Source organism: Wickerhamomyces ciferrii, contig 00193 (genome assembly GCF_000313485.1).
Source record: "Wickerhamomyces ciferrii WGS project CAIF00000000 data, strain NRRL Y-1031 F-60-10, contig 00193, whole genome shotgun sequence".
In the NCBI taxonomy this organism is placed as follows: domain Eukaryota; kingdom Fungi; phylum Ascomycota; class Saccharomycetes; order Phaffomycetales; family Wickerhamomycetaceae; genus Hansenula; species Hansenula ciferrii.
The window spans coordinates 3,399-24,551 of record NW_011887547.1 but is presented as its reverse complement, the minus strand read 5'-3'; the positions used below and the strand labels follow the sequence as shown (position 1 = coordinate 24,551).

Genomic DNA, 21,153 nt, shown 5'->3' with positions numbered 1-21,153 from the left:
CAAAAAAGGTGATTTCTTATATCTTCTTTTCCAGTTGCACGCTATCTTATGGAAGCCGCTGTTGTTTTGCGTTGGTATTGGGAAATGTAGCTGATTGTGTTTTTGATCCACCGATAAATGTAAACAAAAAGATCAAATTCAACTTTTTTCGTCAAAATCACGATTCAGCAAAAAAACTGCAAACAAAAAATGGCTGAGATTTCGCGGAAAAGGTCATGTGACTAGTATAGTTGGTACTGGGCAGAATGTGAAGTTTTCAATATAAGCCGTCCTACATATAACATGAAATATTGGTTAACTTCAAATGCTTTATGTGTCTATTTATTATTACACTGACAAGAGCAACCTGGAACTGGACAAGTATTATTCTTACTGAACCATTCTTCTGCATGCCCAGCGTGCATACCATGATTACATGTCAAACAGAAACTTGGCCACTCCTTGAACTCTTTCACTTTAGCTTCATTCAACGCTGTAGTAATATTCTGTGGTAACGATTTTCCCAATGATAATAAACAAATAGCACATCTTGGAAGTGCAGCTCCACAATGTGGACAAACACTTAATGACTTTTTGATATTTTTATTATTATTGAATTGTCTTTTTGATGGTTTAACTGATTTGGAGATGTTTTTATTACATCTAATACATTGTAAATGTACTTGTGATGATGATATCTTCAATTGTTTTTGGCCATTATTATTCGCTGATAACTTAGCTCTAGCAACATCAAATTTAGCTCTTGTACTAAACATACCCCAGCTGTTGAGTAGAGATCTATAACAATATAACCAATGCTCAGCCCTTTCATCTGTGAAATATCTCGGACAGCCAAAACTTGTTATTAGAGCAGCTGTCTGAACATCACTTGTTCGATCAACATATGATTGTATTAAGTCAATACCACGGGGTGTTATACCTGTTAGAATCAAACCTTCTAGTTCACCTTTAGAGATGTATTTTTGTGCGACTTTTGTCAAATATAAAGTCAAATCTTTATCAGGTAAACATCTTAACGCAACACCAAGTCTCTCTCTTAAAGGCAACAAGCTTTCATCTAAAACGTCCCACCAGTCGTTATCTGCGATATATGCAAATATAGCCCTTAAATAAGGATCATCCAATTCTGAAGCCATATTTCGACATTGATCTTTCCATAATGTATTCTTTGTTGATTTTTGCTGTACTAAATAACCAGAAATGGCAGTTGCAATCAATTTCAATTTCCCGCTTTTTGAAGATGCCAATATAGTTACAGCTTTAGATACATCACCTGTGAAGACAGCCCAGGCAGCAGCTTTTGAATACTGACCCGCTTTTGATAATCTTGCAAAAATTTGTTCTAATTCATCAGGACTAAAATACCAGCCAGCAACAATGAGACATAATCTTCTTTGTGGTTCTTTAGTACTCTTTACTATAGGTAAAGTCTTAGAGCCCCTATTTGCTAAGATTTGGGTAATTCTCTGTTTCAAAACATCTTCTTTAAGGACAGCATCACTATATCTATTTTGTTTTTGTATGCCCTCAATACCTTTCCAAATACCAAGTATCCCTTCATACGAAAGATCTAAGTCACCAGATGTCATGAGTCCAGTTTGTGCAGAGGTTTTCGTAATATCAAGCCATTTCCAGGTACTTCTCAAATATAATGTATTATCAATGGTTTTCAAGTTCTGAATGATTTCAATATTTTTCAAACAATCAACACCATACCCCAGAAATGCGCGTCTTCTCATCCTTACACTTATGTCATTTTCAAGAACTTCTTGTGGTGTAAAGAACTGATTCATTTCAACATCATTACCTTCATCATCATCATCTTCCTCATCCTCATTTGAGATACCGTTCTCGTAATCATCAGTAGTACTAACTTGATCATTTTCTGATTCTTCTGCAATATTTGATGGCTTGGTAAGTTTGATTTTTTCCATATCAGTAATGACACCACCAACATCAACATCTTCCAAAAAAGTACCATCAGAGCCAGAGAAAAGTAAATCATTGAATGAGTTAAATTTCACAGATTTTTGACTTTCAACAACCGGCATTTTGAACACAGATCCAGATTGTCTCATACATACAAGACTTATTGAATTTGAATTATCATCATGACTATAATCAAATGATATGACACGATCATATTTTGTCTTGACATCCTGAACACTGGCTACAAAAACTGAATCATACTTAGTGGATGGAGCAGTTCCTGTTTGCCATCTCCGTATCAATTCACCAGCATGTGATGTAGCAAATTCACCTCTTCGACTAGTTGAATATCTGAAACATGAATTGTTATTTCTTCTGGTAGTATCACCTAGTAATTTATTGAATATTAAAGCAGGTTCAGTACTATTATTACCTAATTTTCTTCTATCATAAATAGCTAAGGTACCATCTTCAGCAAATGCACTAAATAAATAATGGTTATAAGGATCTTGTGTTATACCATTTGTAGCTTTGGATGACATTTGGAAAATTGGAGATGAAACACGGATATCAATATCTCTTAAGGTCTTTGTACCACCAACAAGTAGATTGGTTTCATTATAAAAAATCGTTGAAGTGATAGACTCATTATTGACATATGATAATGTTGGATATGATATTTCTTGATTACTTGTAGATGAATAATGATTGATATTGTATAAGTGTAATGCATTTTCTTGTTTTGGTTTTTCGAAACCAGCAGCTATGAGACCTTGGGAATTGAAAGATAATGTATTACAAGCACTCTTTTGTTGGATTGTTATACTAGCAGAGTTTTGTGATAAAATGTCAAACACCTTGACTGTCCCATCATTTTGACCAGTAGCCACAACACCAACATTAACTGGTGAGTAATCACTACATCTCAATCCATCAAATCCTTTCCTTGTAAGCACTTTGGAGATTCCTTCATCTTCTTTCTAGACAATTTTTGCGTTAATAACACAGCGCTAGTACCAGAACGTCTTCATACAACTACTCACTGTTGTCAATTGAGTCTGATACAACGACACCTCATCGGCCAATGGATTTATGGTCAGAAACCGCTGTGTAGAACCTTCATCCCAACCATAGGCTCTGGTAATCTTTCCCATTCTCTTCAAGTAATCCTTGTCACAGTCAAAACCTTTTCAAACCGTTGAAATAACCAAACCTTCACTTATCAACAACAGTAAGAAAACGAAACTCCGATACGTACATTTTCGCGAGTACTCGAGAAAGAGGTTCGAGCAACACAGAATGATAGCTTTGAAGTGTACAATATTGTCTAATTAGGAAGGCACCTTAGGTTGATAAGCTTCTTGAGTGGAATGTCAAACTTTTTGGTGTTTGTAGAATATGATCTTATACCCTTCCATATTCATAGAGATACCCTCTTTAACCCACCTTCAAAATTAGACAAAGAGATCACACCATAAAAAGTGCTGTCTTTACCAATTGCTTAATTTTTTCTCATGATCACTTTCATAACTTGAACAATTTGCAGGTATCAAATCACCTTGAACTAGAAAAGAAGGAGCCCCCTCTAAAGAGAGAAGTTGGATAAACAGAGAGTTTCCAGACGGAACATCAAGAACTTCCAAAAGAATATAGAATGATAGATCTTCCTAGACTTGAAGACTACGATGTCTCTCCAAAATCTGGGTTTATTCCAGAAGAATTGCCGCTATCTAGGTTAACTTCAAAATATTTTGCACCTTGGGAAACACTGGCTGAAGTGTTACCATCTTTAATATTGACTAAAAAAATCAGAGCTCAAGTGGAAAAATTACCGGTGCTAAGTATTGATCAAATCAAAGGCAATAAGAGAGAACTTAGAAGGGCTTATTCGGTTTTAAGTTTCCTAACACATGCTTATGTATGGAACGTTGATGTCCCAACTGATACTTTACCAAAATCATTAGCTCAGCCATTACTTGAGGTTTCTAAAATTTTAGAGCTTCCTCCATTAGCTACTTACTCAGGTTTAGTATTATGGAATTTCAGACCAATTCTACCTCTTGAAGATGGGGAAGAATGGAGCTTGGAAAACTTGACCACAATAAACACATACACAGGATCTATTGATGAAAGTTGGTTCTATTTGGTCAGCGTATATTTTGAATATAAAGGTGCAAGCTGTATAACTGATGGGCTAGATGCAATTAAAGCCGTTAGAGAAAATGACAAAGCAACAGTTAAAAAGAATTTACAAAACTTAGCAGAATCAATTGATAGACTAGGATCCGTTTTGATGAAGATGGAAGAAATGTGTGATCCTCATACTTTTTACTATAGAATAAGGCCATATTTGTCTGGATGGCAAAACATGAAAGATGCAGGTTTACCAAATGGTTTGAAATATGGTGATGAAACGGAATACAGATCTTATGCTGGTGGTTCGAATGCACAATCATCATTGATTCAAACTTTAGATTTAATTCTCGGTGTTGAACATTTCCCAACCGGTGAGAAAAGAGAAACAAAATCATCAAAATCGATTTCATCCTTATCTGGTACAAATAATTTCATGAATGAAATGAAAAAATATATGCCAGGACCTCATCAAAGATTTTTAGAACATCTTGGTCAAGTTGCAAATATCAGAGATTATGTTATGGAAACTGATGACTCAGAATTGACCTTATCATATGATGCATGTCTTGCAATGCTCAAGGCTTTCAGAGATAAACATATTCAAATTGTAACAAGATATATCATTTTACAAGCTAAATTATACAAAAAGGCTGGTTCATCAAACACACTTAGATCTGGGATTTCCAAAAGTGCTGAAAAATCAGAACAAAAGGGTACTGGTGGTACTTCACTGATTCCATTTTTGAAACAGTGTAGAGATGAAACTGGTGATCCTGCAGCTGGTGATTGGGGTAAGAAAGTATTATCTTCAGGCATGTTGAATAACAAGTATAAAGCAGAACCAGTAGCTAAAGACCAAGATGAGCATGTTAATAAAAAACCTAAATTAGGATTAGCTGGTAATTGGAATGATGGAGGTGAAGAGACAGGACACTGGTGATTCACAACTTCAATTATATATATATATATACTTATTTTTTATATGACTTATGACAAGAAAAACAAAATACTACGTAACGATGTTGTTTTTACAAACACACATTTCGAAATTTATTTATAAATCAATTATATTAAACTCTTTGTACAAATTGTTTGACCTTTGGATGAACTTCTAATGTCATCATATCTATAAACCTTTAAGTAAACGAGTAACTTCATCAACACCAGCGCTACCTTTAGCTTCTTCTAATTTTTCTTGGACTTTGGTAATAACTTCATCAATGGCAATAAGTTCACCATCATCATTGGCAAATTCTGGACCTAGTCTCTTAACTCTTAATTTACCTTCTAAATATTCTTCTTTACCTAGGATAACAGCAACTGGAGCACCTGATTTTTCAGCGGCTTCGAATTGTTTTCTTGGGTTAGCTTTAGCTTTGTAAACATATTCAGTTTCAATACCTTGAGACCATAATTGTTTAGCAATGGCCATACGTTCTGGTAAGTAACCTTTCCAATCTGGACCACCACCGAAAGCCATAACAAAGACTTGAGTGGCACTTGGTTTGATGGTTAAGTCTTTCTTTTGAGCTTCACGTAATTTAATCAATGAGAAAATTCTTTCAATACCGAAAGAAATACCAACACAAGGAATTGATTGATTTTTTTTACCATTAGCAGTAGCAAATATATTAACCAAGTTATCATATCTACCACCACCGGCAATTGAACCAACACCAACGTATTCTGAAGCATCTTCGTCATCTGATTTCTTTTGTTTTTTCAATTCTGAAGCATTGGTTGGTGGAGCTGAAGCTGAGGTAACAGCTTCATAAATTAAACCAGTGTAATAATCTAAACCTCTAGCTAATGATAAATCAAATGAAACGAATTTTTCAATTTCAAAAGCTTGAACGTAAGTCAATAAGGTACTCATTTCATCAATACCTTGTTTAGCAGTTTCATTAGCTAATAAAGCTTCACTTTTTTTCAAAGTTTCTAAAACTTCACTTAAAGAACCTTTTAATTTAACATATTCACCAATTCTATCAGCAACTTCTTCAGGTTGGTTTTTTTCTTCAACCATTTCCTTTTTAACAACTTCCCATGGTGTTTTATCTAATTTATCAACAGCACTTGAGATTTTTCTAATATCTTCATCTTTAACACCACAAACTTGGAATAAACCATCTAAAATTTTTCTATGATTGATTTTAACTTTGAATTCTGTTATACCTAAACCTGTTAAACCTTCAACAACAATAGCCAAGATTTCAGCATCTGGAACCATTAAATCATAAGAACCCGCAACATCAAAATCACATTGGTAGAACTCTCTCATACGACCTTTAGTCATAGCAGGTTGATCACGACGATAAACTTTAGCAATGTGGTATCTTTTAATGTTTTGAATATTGTTCATGGCAACATATCTAGCAAATGGAACAGTTAAATCATAACGTAAAGAAGTTAATTCACCACCTTGATCTTGTAAATTGTAAATCAATTTAGAATCTTCACCATATTTACCAGCTAAAATTTCACGTAATTCAAAAACTGGAGTATCAATGGTAACACCACCATGACGTTTGAAAAGACCTGACAAAGAAGAGAAGATGGCTTCTCTAATGACCATATCTTTATCAGCCCAATCTTTGGTACCTTTTGGAGTTTTCAATTGGAATTGTAATTTACTTTCCTTTTTAGATTTTGATGATTGTTTAGCAGCATCTGCTGAAGCAGCAGCGCCGGCTTGAGCGGTGGCTAGTACGTTATCTTGTGGGTTTGTTGACATGGCTCTTCTGAATGTGTGACTTGTCAGCAATCTCTTGATCATAAACACAAAAAAGCTTTAAGCTTAAGACCTGATAACCTTTTTTTTTGCATCTCTCTGTCATATGTTGAACTTTTTTTTTTGACGCACCAGTGAATTGAGTCAATGCAACCGGGCTTCAAACCACCATATATATAAGAATGGAAATAACTACGGAAAAAACACTTATAACCTAAAAATTCAATTTATTACTATTACATATTATACATTTATGATATCTATATCATTATTTTGATATTCTATTTAAGTTTTTCATCAACAATAGCTTCACCTTGTTCTTCAAAATCTTCCTTAGAGATGTAATGATTTTCAAAACTATTCATACTTGCTAAAACACTAGCACCTATCCAAGTTGCATTGGATCTTTCAGACAATGTAGGATTTGAAAAACTTTGTACACCAAATGTAGTTAAAAATCTGGATAAATCACTAATCAATCTTGTTTCTAGACCTGGTAATAATGAAGTACCACCAGTTAATATTATATTGTTTAATAAACTTGCATAAATATCTTGTGTAACGTCTAATTTCTTCAATGCACTCAAAATCAAGTCTGTTAGCCCCACTGAATCCTTTGGTAGTTCAATTCCTGGAATTGGGTATGATAATGGATGGAATAAAGGTTCTGATAATAAGACTTGTTCTTTACGAACTTCAATGGTTTTACTATCTGGTAATTGATAATTCTTTGGACTTATTTGGAAATCAGCATTTGAATTAACAATTGGGTAAGTTGAAACTGAGTTGATAGTGGATTTAAAATCTGTTAATAATTTGTTTGTTTGGAATACTTTATATGATTCTGAACCTTTAACATAATCAAAATTTGTAGAATTTTCCAAAAATTTCAAAGTGTGAACATTTAAGAAATCACCAGCAAATTTAGAGTGTGCAGCACCTTTGTATAGAATAGTACCATCAAGAATTGGCGTAACACTAGCCCTTGAACTTCCAATATCAACAACTAATGAGGTTGATCTTCCAAGACCATATGTGATTGCAATTGGTGATTTCAAAATTGTGAATACTGGAACTCCAAATTTAACGAAAGCTAATTCAGCAAGTTTCACTCTGTTTTTTTTATTATTCCATAATTCTTCAGTAATAACTAATGGGAACTCTTTTGGATCAACTTTCAATTTTGCAAAAATATAAGCCCAACTTTGTTCTAACGCTTTCCAGTTGTATACCACACCTTCATTGACAATGGTGAAAACTTCGTTTTCTGGTTTGATATCATCATCGAATAAATATTTTGGGTTTTCAGGATCTGATGTTGATTCAGTAGAATACACGGTTGGGAATTCTAGAGATGGTAAAGTTTCTGTTGAAAATCCTGCTCTTGTTGTGTGTGTACCATTCTCTATCACGATGGATGTTATTTCTGGTGTTGATGACATTTTTCAAGTTATTGGAACGAGTGTGGAAACTAAGCCCTTTGCTGTTTAGAATTGTGACACCTGCGGTTTTGTTTTCTATAAACAAATCTGAGCTCAAACAATCAGTAATTTTCAAAACTTGAAGGAAAAAAAGGTTTCGTGGATTCGCGAATATTTTTCTGATCAACTTCAAAACAAAAATCAACACCAAAATACTGTCAATTAACCCTTTCTACGACAGAGAAGACCAACAATAAGATCTACTGAGGTAACAAGGAGCATACAGGGCGCTTATTTGAGATTGGAAAATGGCTACTGACAGTTTGAAAGAGTACGAAAAGCTCAAAAAACAATTACAACAGGCTATTTTGAAGAAGAAATCATTAGATAAACAAATAACACAAATAGAGGAAGATATATTTCAAAAAGAGACAATGTATTTATCAGAATCACATAATTCCAATATAGTAAGGGGGTTTGAAAGCTTGAATAAGCTGAATCAATCCAGCAATGTTAATAAGAAGAAGCTGGTATTCACTGATGATGATAGAGTGTTCAGTCTGAGTTCACATACATTTGTTAGACATCTACAGAAGAAGAATGAGTTGGATGAAGATGATGATGACAGTAATGAAGGTACACCAGTTGCAAGTGCGTCAAGTACCACAAAGAAGAGGAAAAGAGCTGAAGAATGAGTCGTTTATATGACTTGTGTATTATAGTATATACTTGGGTTAATTTAATGGGTAATGATAAGGTATAAAGTTAGAAAACTGTGTAGATCTTCATGAGAAAGATACGCTCAGTACCATAGCACTATAATCTGCTTTACTTTTCCTAAGCTCTTCATATGTTTAGTTGGATTAATCTTTATTGGAATAATTCATTCTCATTATATTGATTATGTAATGAAATTTTGCCAATTTAATTTGTCGAGGAAAAACATCAACACTTTTTTTTGTATCTGAACCATAAACCCAGGAAATAAGACATAATCTACAACGGTAGATTTTAGTCATTGTCTAGACCAATTACAAATTCTTGAGACATTCCAAGCTCAAGATAATGAGACCACATCCATATCTTCTACAGCAAGTCACACAGAATGCTAGACCTTTCCTTGTGAAGGCATCACACATCCCTATATCACCATCTTCACCAATCTTCATTCATCATAATAAGATCTTGAGTATCAAGACAACTTCGTTAAACAAAATTCAATCTCAAACACAATATCAAAACATCTTAAAATCAATCGTATTTGGTGGGTTTTATTCCAAATATCGTAAATTTGAAAGTCTAATACCATTTGAGCTTTTCATTAGTGGGAACAATAACAATAAACTGATACTTGATGGTACGATAGATTGGGCAATTTTACCTAGAAAAGCATTGACTGGATATAAAGGGATAGCATTAAATGTTTCACAAAAGAAAACTCCATGGAAATCTGGATTAGCAACACTTATAAGATCTGGTTATATTCACATCTCTGGTAGAGGTGAAGCCTTCATAAATTCAAGTGGTGATGTCCATACTATTAAATTGGAAGCTGGTGAGCAAATCATAGTAAGACGTGATGGTATCGTTGCTTTGAGTGTCAATGGTAAAGAATTAGGTGAAGCTACTGAACCTGTCAAGTTTGGTGATAATACATATGAAGAAATTGAATTAAACCAAAATGAATCAATCAAAAGTGAGAATGAACTGAAAGATATTGCAATTGGGACCTGGAATACATTGAGAAAAGGTGGTCAATGGCTATGGGATCAAGTAACAAAAGATGAATTTGTTAGAATAAAAGGTCCTAGAAATGTTATCTTATCAAGTGATGTATCAACTAGTTTTGAATTTAACAAAAATTCAGATGATATTGGGTTGACCGAAACTTTGATCCAAAAAGCTAAAAACTCAACATTCGAACATTGAGGAAAGAAACAAAGAATCTTCTGAATCCACAGCCGCTTGTTTACAACATATCACTCTACAGGTATAGATATTCATATTATATAAGACTCATAATAATGTTAAAAAAATGCATCTAATATCAGCTGGTATTAACCTATTCCCGTAACTAAGTTCTTTGAAGTAAACATATTGCTTGTGTAACGTGTCTCTCACAATAGCCAGGTATTATTTGATAGCAGCTAGCTACTGTAAAATGTACATATGTGTCTAGTATACTCATCTATAAGTTATAACTTATAACTAGAATCCAGAGTCGCGCTAGTTGAGATTCACAACGATCTACAAGTCCCTCAACTTGTCCAACCAACGATCTTCATTCTGTCGATTTACGCAAAGTGTAATAATTCAGATTCTGAAATGCAAAGGTGCAGAAGTTGTGAAAAACTGCATCTTGTGGTTCGCCATATAGCCATATGTTTCAACCCTTACTCCTGATAACCGATTCACCAATAATAACATAACTAGTTCGAAAACTTTGACTACTGTACTGTAGTGTTTCACCTATTCGTACTTCCTGCGTTAGTGCAATATTTCTCGTAGTTAAGTATTGTGATTAGCCTATTGTTCAAAATGCGTACTACTTTCCTTTCAAAATGCGGGGGGCTTTGAAAAGATGTGATACACTCGTTGTAAAATATATAAATCTCCTTCAGCTTTTTGAGTATACATATACTGTGAGCTTCGGATAATCACCCGATTTGTACAGCGCCTGGATAGATATATACCTTAAATGATAATGTCTACCCTTCAATGGTACTGGTTAAGCCTAATCAAGCATTCAATTACAGCTTTAAGCAAAATTTGCTTAAAAAGGGTCGGTGCCTTAGACCAAAATATATTGTTTAAACTTACCAGCAGTCAACTGTCAAAACGAATCAGCTAAATATGTAACCATGTCTTTGAAATTTGATTATCCAAATGATGGTTATAATAAGTACCGATGAGCTCTTTTCGGAGAAACACATGTCTGGTTTGTTTCTGATGTACCAATTTTGCATGTCCAAATATATACTATCCCAGCTCATGAAGAAGATCTTTTCATCAATATACTAGATGTTCAACATATCGATCTTGATATGTGAATCTTAGTTTAACTATCTATTCACATGTATAAATGATACTAATATATACTATGATATATATCATTAATGAATTGACAATACCATAATAATTATATCTACAATAGAGGCCGGTACATGATACCTTATAATATAATTATATATATATATATATTTGGATCACGAATATATTTGCAAGCTGGTAGGGCTTTATATATAACACGTCTAGCATGGCTAGTTGAAACTTGAAACTATGTAATTATATGTATATATTTGATTTGATTTAATTAATAATCGGATCATCAACTAGTCATTGATAATATAGTATAGTACGTACTACACGGTGTTATAATAGGTATTCTGGCGCGTATTCTTGTACGTCTTAAATTGAATTGATAACGCGTCACGCCTGATTATCAATAATTGTATATATGTATGTATCAACTGTATATATTCTAATCAACGACGACTTGATACAATGGTTATTCAGACGTGTTATTAAATATATGAAATTATGATCCTCTCCAAATGAAACGTAGTAATATTATGAACTGATCATTCAATTGAGGTGTATTGTATGTATAATTGTACGTCCATTAATAAAGAGTAAAGAAGACAATGCTTATGTTGCTCAAATTATACGTGTGTAGTATAGTACGTCGACTAAATATTGCTCGTAGACATCATGTCTTGAAATATTTACGACGAGTACTTCTTTCCGCAAACTGGCTCCATCAACTTGAAGTCTAAGACAGGATTATAATAATTTTGTTCACTAGCTATGTACTAAGTAAAATTTAAGTATAAACCCATCATGCATCACAGAATATAAATTTGAAAGGTTTAGTGCTTTCTCATTCACCTATTCAACTTATAATTTATCGAGATCGACCGTGTAATCAAATGTGTTAGTTTTACCATGCTTTTTGGTGTTGATTATCTTAATTTTTACATGTCTTTACCAGCCACAAAAGCCTCATCAAGCTGTATTATCCCAACTATATACACCATATCACTCATGAAATGAACCAGATACAGAACACTAATCCTTTTTGATTGACACATTCACAAAGACTTCCAACTTTGGAATCGTTGCTCCTAATTCGTAACTCGATGCTGTTTTAAGCTCAATATTATGTTTATCCAATTGTGTCTGAGCTCCACTCTAGTATATTTCACTCAGACAGCTTGTATATACTTGTTCTCCTTCTAGATTTGCTGTTGAAGTTTTATTTGAAACATTATTGTAGGGTGTTTCTTCTGTCTCGCGAAGTTCCTTTAAAACCCGGAACTGTACGTAGTATGTTAGTCTTTAGAGAGTTATAACGTTATAACAGCAAATAATTACTATATACTAGCTCTATACTAGCTATATGCGGAGCTCTCCCATACTAGTTAAATACCCCACTAGCCAGTACTAACACAATATATAATATTGTAGAAAAAAATTGATCACTGATCCTCGGATAGCTATATACCAGCTACGATTAGCTAATTAACGAGCGCATTATGATATAATTATATTGGAGAGTCATACTCTCATTATATACTAGATCATATTATTAATATATTGCGTACAGATTCCAATATAACACTAAGTTATATATTCAGCTCTATTGCAGTTATATATGGTATCGCTTTCTAAAATCTCAGGAATCTTCAACTTATACGTTCAAACTTCGGAGTACTTCAGACGTTGTGGCATAGCCAGCTATATACTCATGGTTATTTACGAATTGAGAAAGCACATGAATCACATTATACAGCTTAATTAATTCTGTATGTTAAGGAATCATGCTGAATTACTTAGAATGTGCTAAACCCAGCGTCATTAAACCAGTTAGCACAGATAGAAAACATATTAATATAATTGTGAGGTACATGTACATTATACTTTCCCGTGTCTAATATGGACGTGTGTCTCCGATATATCTTGAAACCACTGGAGTTGATTTCATCAACTAGTAGAGGAACTGCATGGTATTCAACTGTAAATATTAAGATAAACGATATCCCCCGTGATAGTCCTTGAAAGTTGATAGTACTCCTTCTAGTACACATTATAGGATACATTTCTGGAAACAAACTTTACATGGTTATAACAATCTGATATACCTGAAATATTTAAGTGCGTCGGTAAGCGCTTATACAGCATATGGGTTGGCGGTACATGATGAACATTATCATTTAAGATCTAAATTTTAAAACAAAATACGGTTTTAGACGGGTACAAAAGATATTTATCGTCATGAAAGATACAGCCAATAATAAACATCCTTAGAATTGTAAGCTATATTGTATATGATATTGTCCATAATCAAAGAAGACTTTCAAGCTTTCAATGGGTTGGAGAAACCCATTAATTTAACTTCGACATGAACTAATTATTAGATATCTGTGTATGTATTAGCCATGTTATACATGAAGAATCGAAGCATCAACTGTCACATCTCTTTTTTAGATCGTGATCCTGTTAAATATCCATATACTAGATCATAAGGACCAGTAACTTCAATATAGACATTTATTTAAGTACTGCTATAGTTATATTGAATATCAGCTAATATATTTACAAGATGTGCAGCAGCTACACGAGAACCTTAATGCGTGATTCCAACTTCCCACTAGCTGTTATCAAAGAACTAAAATTATTATTAAAACAGCATACGTGCACACTGCACTACGTACTTGTGAGTTAACCAATTCATATATAATATATACTATACACAATTGACGCGTCATGTCTGCTTGGGTAAACCCAGAAAATTCAGAAGTCATATATCAAGCTATATTGCACATATATATGTATCTGTGCTTCCATTATTTGATCAGTAAATTTAATCATGAAGCGGTCAGTTAAATTATAATAAATTAGGACCGGTAACCGGTATAATTAATATAGGGGTAGTGTGTGCTGTCAGGGCGATGAGCCACGTAAATGTTAATTGCACTGACCTGCATAGGACAAATTCAAATCTTAACTTTAAATTCCTATTTTTATACCCGAGTCTCTAGAGTCGAGCGCCCTGAATCCTGATCCGCGCAAACTAACTTTGAGTCTTTGAACTTTAAAGATCCGAACTCGAAGACTAGCTGCTGTATAAGAAATTTAATTAAGAATTAATTAGAGTTATTGAGGGTAAAGTTTAATTCTATGATCACGATCATTAATATAGATCATGAGAATCGTGATGCTCAATAAACTAGCTTTATAGCTGATCAACTATGACACCTTATAGAATTCACGACCTTCGCCAATATTTAGCTACTTTTTAGCAATTAAGCAGCTCATGAATGATTAAACCTAGCAATTCATTTTATAATTTTAATTGATCTAGTCAATTTTGAGTTATATGCTATTATATTATTATAAACGTCAAATTGTCATAAAAATTGGCCAAATATTAATCGAATATATATATATATATATATTATATCATGTAAATATATATACACGAGCGCGTATTGTTTAACGACGTAGTACCCGTAGTACAGCTGACCAAAAGATATTTACTTCATGATCTTAAATATGATCATTCATATTATTTTAGCTGTCAAGATAGAGATCTCGAATATAAATATATCATATTATAACCGACGACGTATATTACAATTTACTACGCTATAAGCTCGAATCATGTTTATATATATTAAGAATCTGTATATGTTTTTATGGCCTACGTTAAAATTGAAATGCAATATTCAAGTATAGATTCAACGTGATACAACAAATAGACATGACGCGTGTAAGCTGTATACTATAGTCGACCCTCCAACTACAGACGTCCTTATAAACCATGCTTATTTTACCTTCAGACCTCAGCTATATAGTCAAATTACTGAATTAACACGTGAATTGATCACAAGGCCTTCATAAATATAATGATCAATTTTATAGATTACTCTACTATAATAGTGCAGCACCAGTACGTGAAAGTGATCTGATCTATATTATTTATGGTATACTATACTATACTATATATCATATATATTATATATGGTACAACATATATATTTGCGCTAATTATTATCAATTTGATCGCGCTGCATATTCAATTTAAACTCATGAGCTAGTACATGACAAAAACGTACAGCTCAATTATATATGACAGATCTATCATCCAATACCGGGTGCAAGTTAACAGCTATTTGAACCTGTTAACAGTCGATATAGAAGAGCATAGATATATATTGTCAATGCAAATGTATTAAAGTATAGGCACATAGATTTAAGAGACGTTGAAATTAACCTTTGACATTCACTTGCTCAAAGTTACAAATGAACTAAGGTATCTAGTTCAATTGATTCAACAAAACTGCTAAAGTACGAGTCAAAATTCAAGACACCCAAATCACTATTATAGCTGTTTTCAGCTCATCATATTTATATTATGTTTGATCGTAGCTATTCGAGTTTATATTCTAGCTTTCGATTAACAGTTACCATGGTTTGTGGTCCAAAAGATCTGTAAAAATTAGTACCTTTTACGAACAAGATGAGCTTAAATCAAAACTACATTATCAAATTGGTCCATTGGCTCTAAATTGGGTTATAGAACTTATTTTAAAACGGTACTGTATTGGTCTATGAACTATGGTCCGTTCGATGGAAATAGGATTGTTCTTTGTCAGTGAAAATGCTTCGCTGGTTAGATCAAGAACCATATACGGACTCAAATAAAAACTCAGTTACCGTGGGGCCCAGGTATTCAGCGTTCATATGATATATATAAGAAATCTCGAAAAACTAGATAAATACATTATAAGTAGACCAGATCAATATTTCTGCTCTAGGATTTACTAACCCCATATGGCCCGTGTGCGTACATGGCATAAATATGACAGGTACCAGCTACGATTATTTCTATCTTTCAAATGTTAGTACTAATAACTATACTGTTTCAGTCGAAACTTTCTACTTATACGCACTTCAGCTGCTATGTTTTGAATATATGTTTGACTTTCAGGACCCTCTGCAGTTGTTCTTAAATAAAAGCTACTGAGCCGATGGAATCCATAGCAGTCATAATATTATAATCATGAATATTAATGCACTGAGTTGAAACAAGCATTGTATTAATTAACCGGCCAATATATTTGAAATCTGTGAATAGAGTATTTAGTGAACAAATATTGTAGCTCGGAAGGCGATGTCATGAAAATATACGAACTTAAAACTTTTCAGTATCCTAGAAAAGATTATATAACAGCTTGCACACAAAACAATCACACCGATACCACACAGTGAAATGGAATAAAATTTTAATCATCAATGTAAGTTTGTCTTGGGGCATGTATAGCGTCTAATATCCTGGGACCCACTTTCAAGGATATAAGCAGTTCATCCTTTATGGGTGCTCTATTCTCGAATCTCGATGCATTTTAATGTCTAATTGAACATTATTTATTGTTAATCATGCCCGGTAGAATCATCGTCTAGCTGGATGCTGCCAGCTGCTATCTGAAGTTTGAGAACACCGTGTTAGTATATATTTTCAAAACCTTAATTTTCTCACATATCTATAACAGGGTATGTTTCAACTTTCAAGCTGGTTTCATACTCCTAGACTCAATACAATAAAAGCGATGGGCATTGACTCTTGAGTATGCCTAGTAATTCTTGAAGAAACGAACTCACCAGCAATTCAAGTATCATGAGATTATAAACGCCATGCTTGAACACAAAAGGTGATCAAGCTGTCCAGTACCTGGTACTGATGAACTATAAAGCTATAGCAAAAATTTACGATCTCTGGATATATATTTGGTAATTCGAGAGGTGAATTTATCATCCACCTAATTATATTATGCAGATTAACAGCTATATACAATATCTAATTATATATATAAATTTTGAAAAGCTTTGAAATATATCAATATAATTCCACAAGCTGCTGCTACGTTAATTCATGTTATAATTAAACACAATTCTTTTAATTTGAATAATTCAATATTATAATTTATTAAATTATATATATATAATACAAACCATCATGATATTCATAATTTGATTAAAACATAAATACTTATATATATATATCAACATCAATTTAAGATTTATATAGTATAAGCCAATTTCATCTCTTTGTAATTAATAAAAACTGGCTATAGTATATACTATATATATATAGATCTTAAACCAAAAAAAAACATAAAACATTAAACAATAAAACCGAGAACGATGTGTAAAAATGAAGCTAGATATGATAAAATCTAGATGATATAACTTTGGCGCTTTTAGTATTGATAATGGAAATAAATCATGATATTATATCGTATGAAACGATTATAACGGAAAACAACTTCTAACTATGGATGTTCATTTGAAAACAGAATGATAGTATTAAAAATAGACATAATGGAAAACTGATAATTAATATAACTTTGATGAAAAATAAAATAGTACAACAATCATTAAAGAACTGAAAATAAATGTGAGCAAAAAGCCCGAAATAAAGAACCAAAACTATCATGCAGTAAATTCTTTTATGAAAAAATCAATAGCATATGGAAACAGTGGAATAATAATTAAAAATTATATCTTTATATTCATGGACCCAGTGTGTGAATCAATCACGGTTTAAGCCCTGGAATATTCATTGGTAATAATACATGTTATTGTAAGTATTGCCTTGTAGTAAAGGGTTTGGTGCTCCCTGGTTTGCTATATCTTGACCTGTTGGTGTTTGTACAGTCCCACTTGAAGATGGTGGATTTTGGTTTAAACCTGACGAAGAAACTGGTTGTGGACCGTGCACTTGAGGTGTAGATTGATATTGTGAATCTTGATATGAACCCATTGAAGGTTGTTGATATTGGATTTGATGTGCTGGCTGGTTATAAAAAGGTTGTTGGTAGTTGATAGGTGGTGGTTGATTTTGAGGAGTTGAATTTGATTGTGGTGGAGGTTGTTGTTGACCTTGTGGATGTGGAATAACACCTGGTGGATATTGATAATACGGATAAAAAGATTCTTGAATTGGTGGCTGCAAAGAATAATTAAAATTTGAAGCATCTGGAATACTATTGTATAATTGATTTGAATGATTTCCTTTAAATGGATTTGAACTTGATGAGCTTGATGATGTAGATGATGGGTTGACAGCTGAAGAGTTGGCAGAGTTATTGGAATTTAAAGTGCTTGTTGTAGTGGAAGTGTTGGTTCTTGAAGTATTTGAATCATAATATGGGATAGCATTACCACCTATATGACTACCATCAGTTGTTGGATCAATAGTATATTTTGATAAAACTTTTTGTAGTGATTCTCTTAAGGCACTCCAAGATAAAACTTTAACGTCTTTTTCAATATGTCTTGGTTTAGGGTTCTGGAAATTCATAATTAATTGAAAAAATCTATAAAATTTTGGATTGGATTTTGAGACTGTTAAAGGTTTAAGACTTTGTAAGTTTCTTCTGATTCTATTTTTCTCTTCAACAGGAAATTTTGAGTTCACCAAATATTCCAATAAGGTAATTAAATCAACTGATGTAACATAAAATTTGTTGGTTTGGTTCCAATAAATACATGAAATAACTGGTGTACCCGGAATGTAATCACTTTGATCAATAGGTTTAAAATTTAGTACCAAATGATTAAAATGCTGCTTGAACCCAATAGCAACAAGTCTTCTTGAATTTTCAATTTCTTTTGGAGTCCAGTTCATTGTCATTGAGTTTATATCACCTTGGAACTCCATTGTGACTTTCAAATTTAAGAATTTGTTGTTTTGATCATCATTTTTCATATACTCTTCATTATTGATAGAGCTTGCCCTTATAAGTTTAGGGAGAATATGTGCATATGTAGGTAGCGAGATGTGTCTTGGAAATGAGTTTGGTGGTGGTGGTGGAAGCTGGAAAGCGTGTGAATGTTGAAACTCAGCGGTAGTAGGATCAGGTATGAGTCCTTGTGGTGTAACAGTGGCTGTTTGCATGTTTACTGGTGGTGGATATTGGTTTATATTTGAGCTTTGAGTGGGATTTGAACCTTGATCTGAATTCAAAGGGATATTAGAGCTTGTGTTATCAGTACTCGGTATATTGGTTTGATCACTGGGTGTCTGCCCGTAAAAGGATTGTGTTTTGGGTATCTGATTAGGCATTGACTATAACCATGCTCAGGTCTAACAGTGTAGCCCAAGAAATTATTCAACCTTAAAACTGTGAGCTCTTCTTTGAATGGTGTGATGAGCTTCTGTAAGTTGGATGAGCTTCTTTATATCTAATAAATAAAGGAGCTTTTGGAAAAGTGTTGTTTTTTTTTGATGAAATATACCAGTTTTATATGTTATGGATTTTCGTGGACTTGGACGTGAAGAAAAAATATCCCGAAAGAGAATCTAAAATAAGCAGCGCAGGAACAATGTAATCTGGGACTTTTCAAAAGTTGAAGTTGAAGATATGAAGTTGAAAAGTTAATCAAAGATGGAAATGTTGAATAAGTTTTGATGAGTTTGTAAAGAATTGCTATCTGTGGTGCCTTTGAATCTATAGTATGCTGTTTTAATGGTTTCTTTTCTCTGATCACAACTCTTGTCAAATGATGAACAGAATTTTACCAAAACCATATAATTCAGAACCAGTGGAAAGTAGTCTGTTTATATAGAAGTAATCCAAGAACCTGTTTATTCGTTTTTTTAGTGTTCCACCTGTTTATATGGCAACTCATAAATGTCTATCTTTGACATATGAAGCAGATAAATTGGAAACAATTTGAGAAAAAGAGCTGTAACTCATTGTTTTTTCTGATAAAATCTAAAATGATTTTTGCATATTGCAATTAACTAGTTGAAGTTTGAACTGCAGAGTGCTCAATCAAAACTTGAGAGGTGAAGTGCATGAGTTTGTACGAGTCTAGGTTTGTATCTGACGTTAAATGGGACCTGTGCAGCTTCCAACATTTCTTGATCAACGCAGGTCAAGTATACTAGACATAGACACTTGAACATCAACAGCTGAGACATTGGAGTCGGGACACTTCATGAAAACTTTTGAAAGCATTGGAACTGGAAGCTGAGACACAACTTACAAGATTTAATGGCCATCTTGTTTGAGCTTGCAAGAGACTCGAGAGATTGGAACATCTCCGATATTACTTTGATAAGTTGTACTTTTTTGCATCATTAGTGTAGATATTGGGTTTTAAATTTTGGACAAAAGTTTGCTAGTTACCCAATTTTCAAACTGGTAAAATGCACATTGACAACGCAAGTTTATCCACGACCGGCATCTAACTTTTTTCAATGAGTAATCGTCTAACCATATACTGATAACTTTAATATTAATCAAGATCATGAGCTCTGAACCAAGATAAAGGGTCGATACCAAATTACCAGCTAAAGCATCACTTCTAAAACCGGTGAACAACTAATTAGGGTTATAGTTCATTGCCTATACTGACTCTCCGATCAGTTCAACTCTATGCTACCCACAACAATTGCATTACCCAGCAGCTTAATAAATGCTTGAAAATCAATCTAGCAGCTAGAATTGATATCCTTATTGTTTTTAGTTACACTTTGATGGCCGGCTTAGATGATGGTCTAGTCTTGAACTTGAACTAAAATTATGTTACCATTTTTGGTTGAGATTCGTGAATCTAAATATTTTTGCCATGTTCAACACTTACCGTTATCGCGCGCGAAAATATACTGAGCATTGAGCAATGAGCATCAACTTAAAGAAATACGTAAAGCATCAACTACTAACGTCTTGCCTTCATACGCTCTATGTACTACAAGAAAGATGTTGGTGAAGTAACAGTTATTGAAATAGGTTATATCCGGTTTGTACTTATGTGATTTTGGCATAGTCTATTGCTCTTGATACCGTTCTTACAGCTTTTAGCAATTCAATGGTTAAATTAACCGGTTGTCACTAGTCAATAATCGTAGCTCACTGGGCATGT

At 33.4% G+C, this 21,153-nt stretch overlaps 7 protein-coding genes across 7 annotated transcripts; 3 read left to right on the top strand and 4 right to left on the bottom strand.

Moving 5' to 3' along the window:
• Window positions 1-317: 317 nt before the first annotated feature.
• On the bottom strand, window positions 318-3,083 carry SEA4 (Sea4p; the record flags this gene model as incomplete). Its single annotated transcript, XM_011274493.1, has 2 exons — window positions 318-2,909; window positions 3,003-3,083. 2 exons carry the CDS (start codon window positions 3,081-3,083, stop codon window positions 318-320), a joined length of 2,673 nt encoding a protein of 890 aa, XP_011272795.1.
• A 500-nt stretch (window positions 3,084-3,583) lies between these two features.
• BNA2 (dioxygenase BNA2) lies at window positions 3,584-5,005 on the top strand (the record flags this gene model as incomplete). Its single annotated transcript, XM_011274492.1, has 1 exon — window positions 3,584-5,005. The coding sequence occupies one exon, from the start codon at window positions 3,584-3,586 to the stop codon at window positions 5,003-5,005; it is 1,422 nt and encodes a 473-aa protein (XP_011272794.1).
• A 186-nt stretch (window positions 5,006-5,191) lies between these two features.
• Window positions 5,192-6,799, bottom strand: HTS1 (histidine--tRNA ligase; the record flags this gene model as incomplete). Its single annotated transcript, XM_011274491.1, has 1 exon — window positions 5,192-6,799. One exon carries the CDS (start codon window positions 6,797-6,799, stop codon window positions 5,192-5,194), a length of 1,608 nt encoding a protein of 535 aa, XP_011272793.1.
• Window positions 6,800-7,077: 278 nt separating this feature from the next.
• On the bottom strand, window positions 7,078-8,238 carry BN7_4922 (Actin, cytoplasmic type 5; the record flags this gene model as incomplete). The annotated part of the gene is made up of 1 exon (XM_011274490.1): window positions 7,078-8,238. The coding sequence occupies one exon, from the start codon at window positions 8,236-8,238 to the stop codon at window positions 7,078-7,080; it is 1,161 nt and encodes a 386-aa protein (XP_011272792.1).
• Window positions 8,239-8,525: 287 nt separating this feature from the next.
• EAF6 (Eaf6p) lies at window positions 8,526-8,912 on the top strand (the record flags this gene model as incomplete). Its single annotated transcript, XM_011274489.1, has 1 exon — window positions 8,526-8,912. One exon carries the CDS (start codon window positions 8,526-8,528, stop codon window positions 8,910-8,912), a length of 387 nt encoding a protein of 128 aa, XP_011272791.1.
• Window positions 8,913-9,282: 370 nt separating this feature from the next.
• AIM24 (Aim24p) lies at window positions 9,283-10,146 on the top strand (the record flags this gene model as incomplete). The annotated part of the gene is made up of 1 exon (XM_011274488.1): window positions 9,283-10,146. One exon carries the CDS (start codon window positions 9,283-9,285, stop codon window positions 10,144-10,146), a length of 864 nt encoding a protein of 287 aa, XP_011272790.1.
• A 7,693-nt stretch (window positions 10,147-17,839) lies between these two features.
• On the bottom strand, window positions 17,840-19,348 carry BN7_4919 (Transcription elongation factor; the record flags this gene model as incomplete). Its single annotated transcript, XM_011274487.1, has 1 exon — window positions 17,840-19,348. The coding sequence occupies one exon, from the start codon at window positions 19,346-19,348 to the stop codon at window positions 17,840-17,842; it is 1,509 nt and encodes a 502-aa protein (XP_011272789.1).
• Between the last annotated feature and the right edge of the window lie 1,805 nt (window positions 19,349-21,153).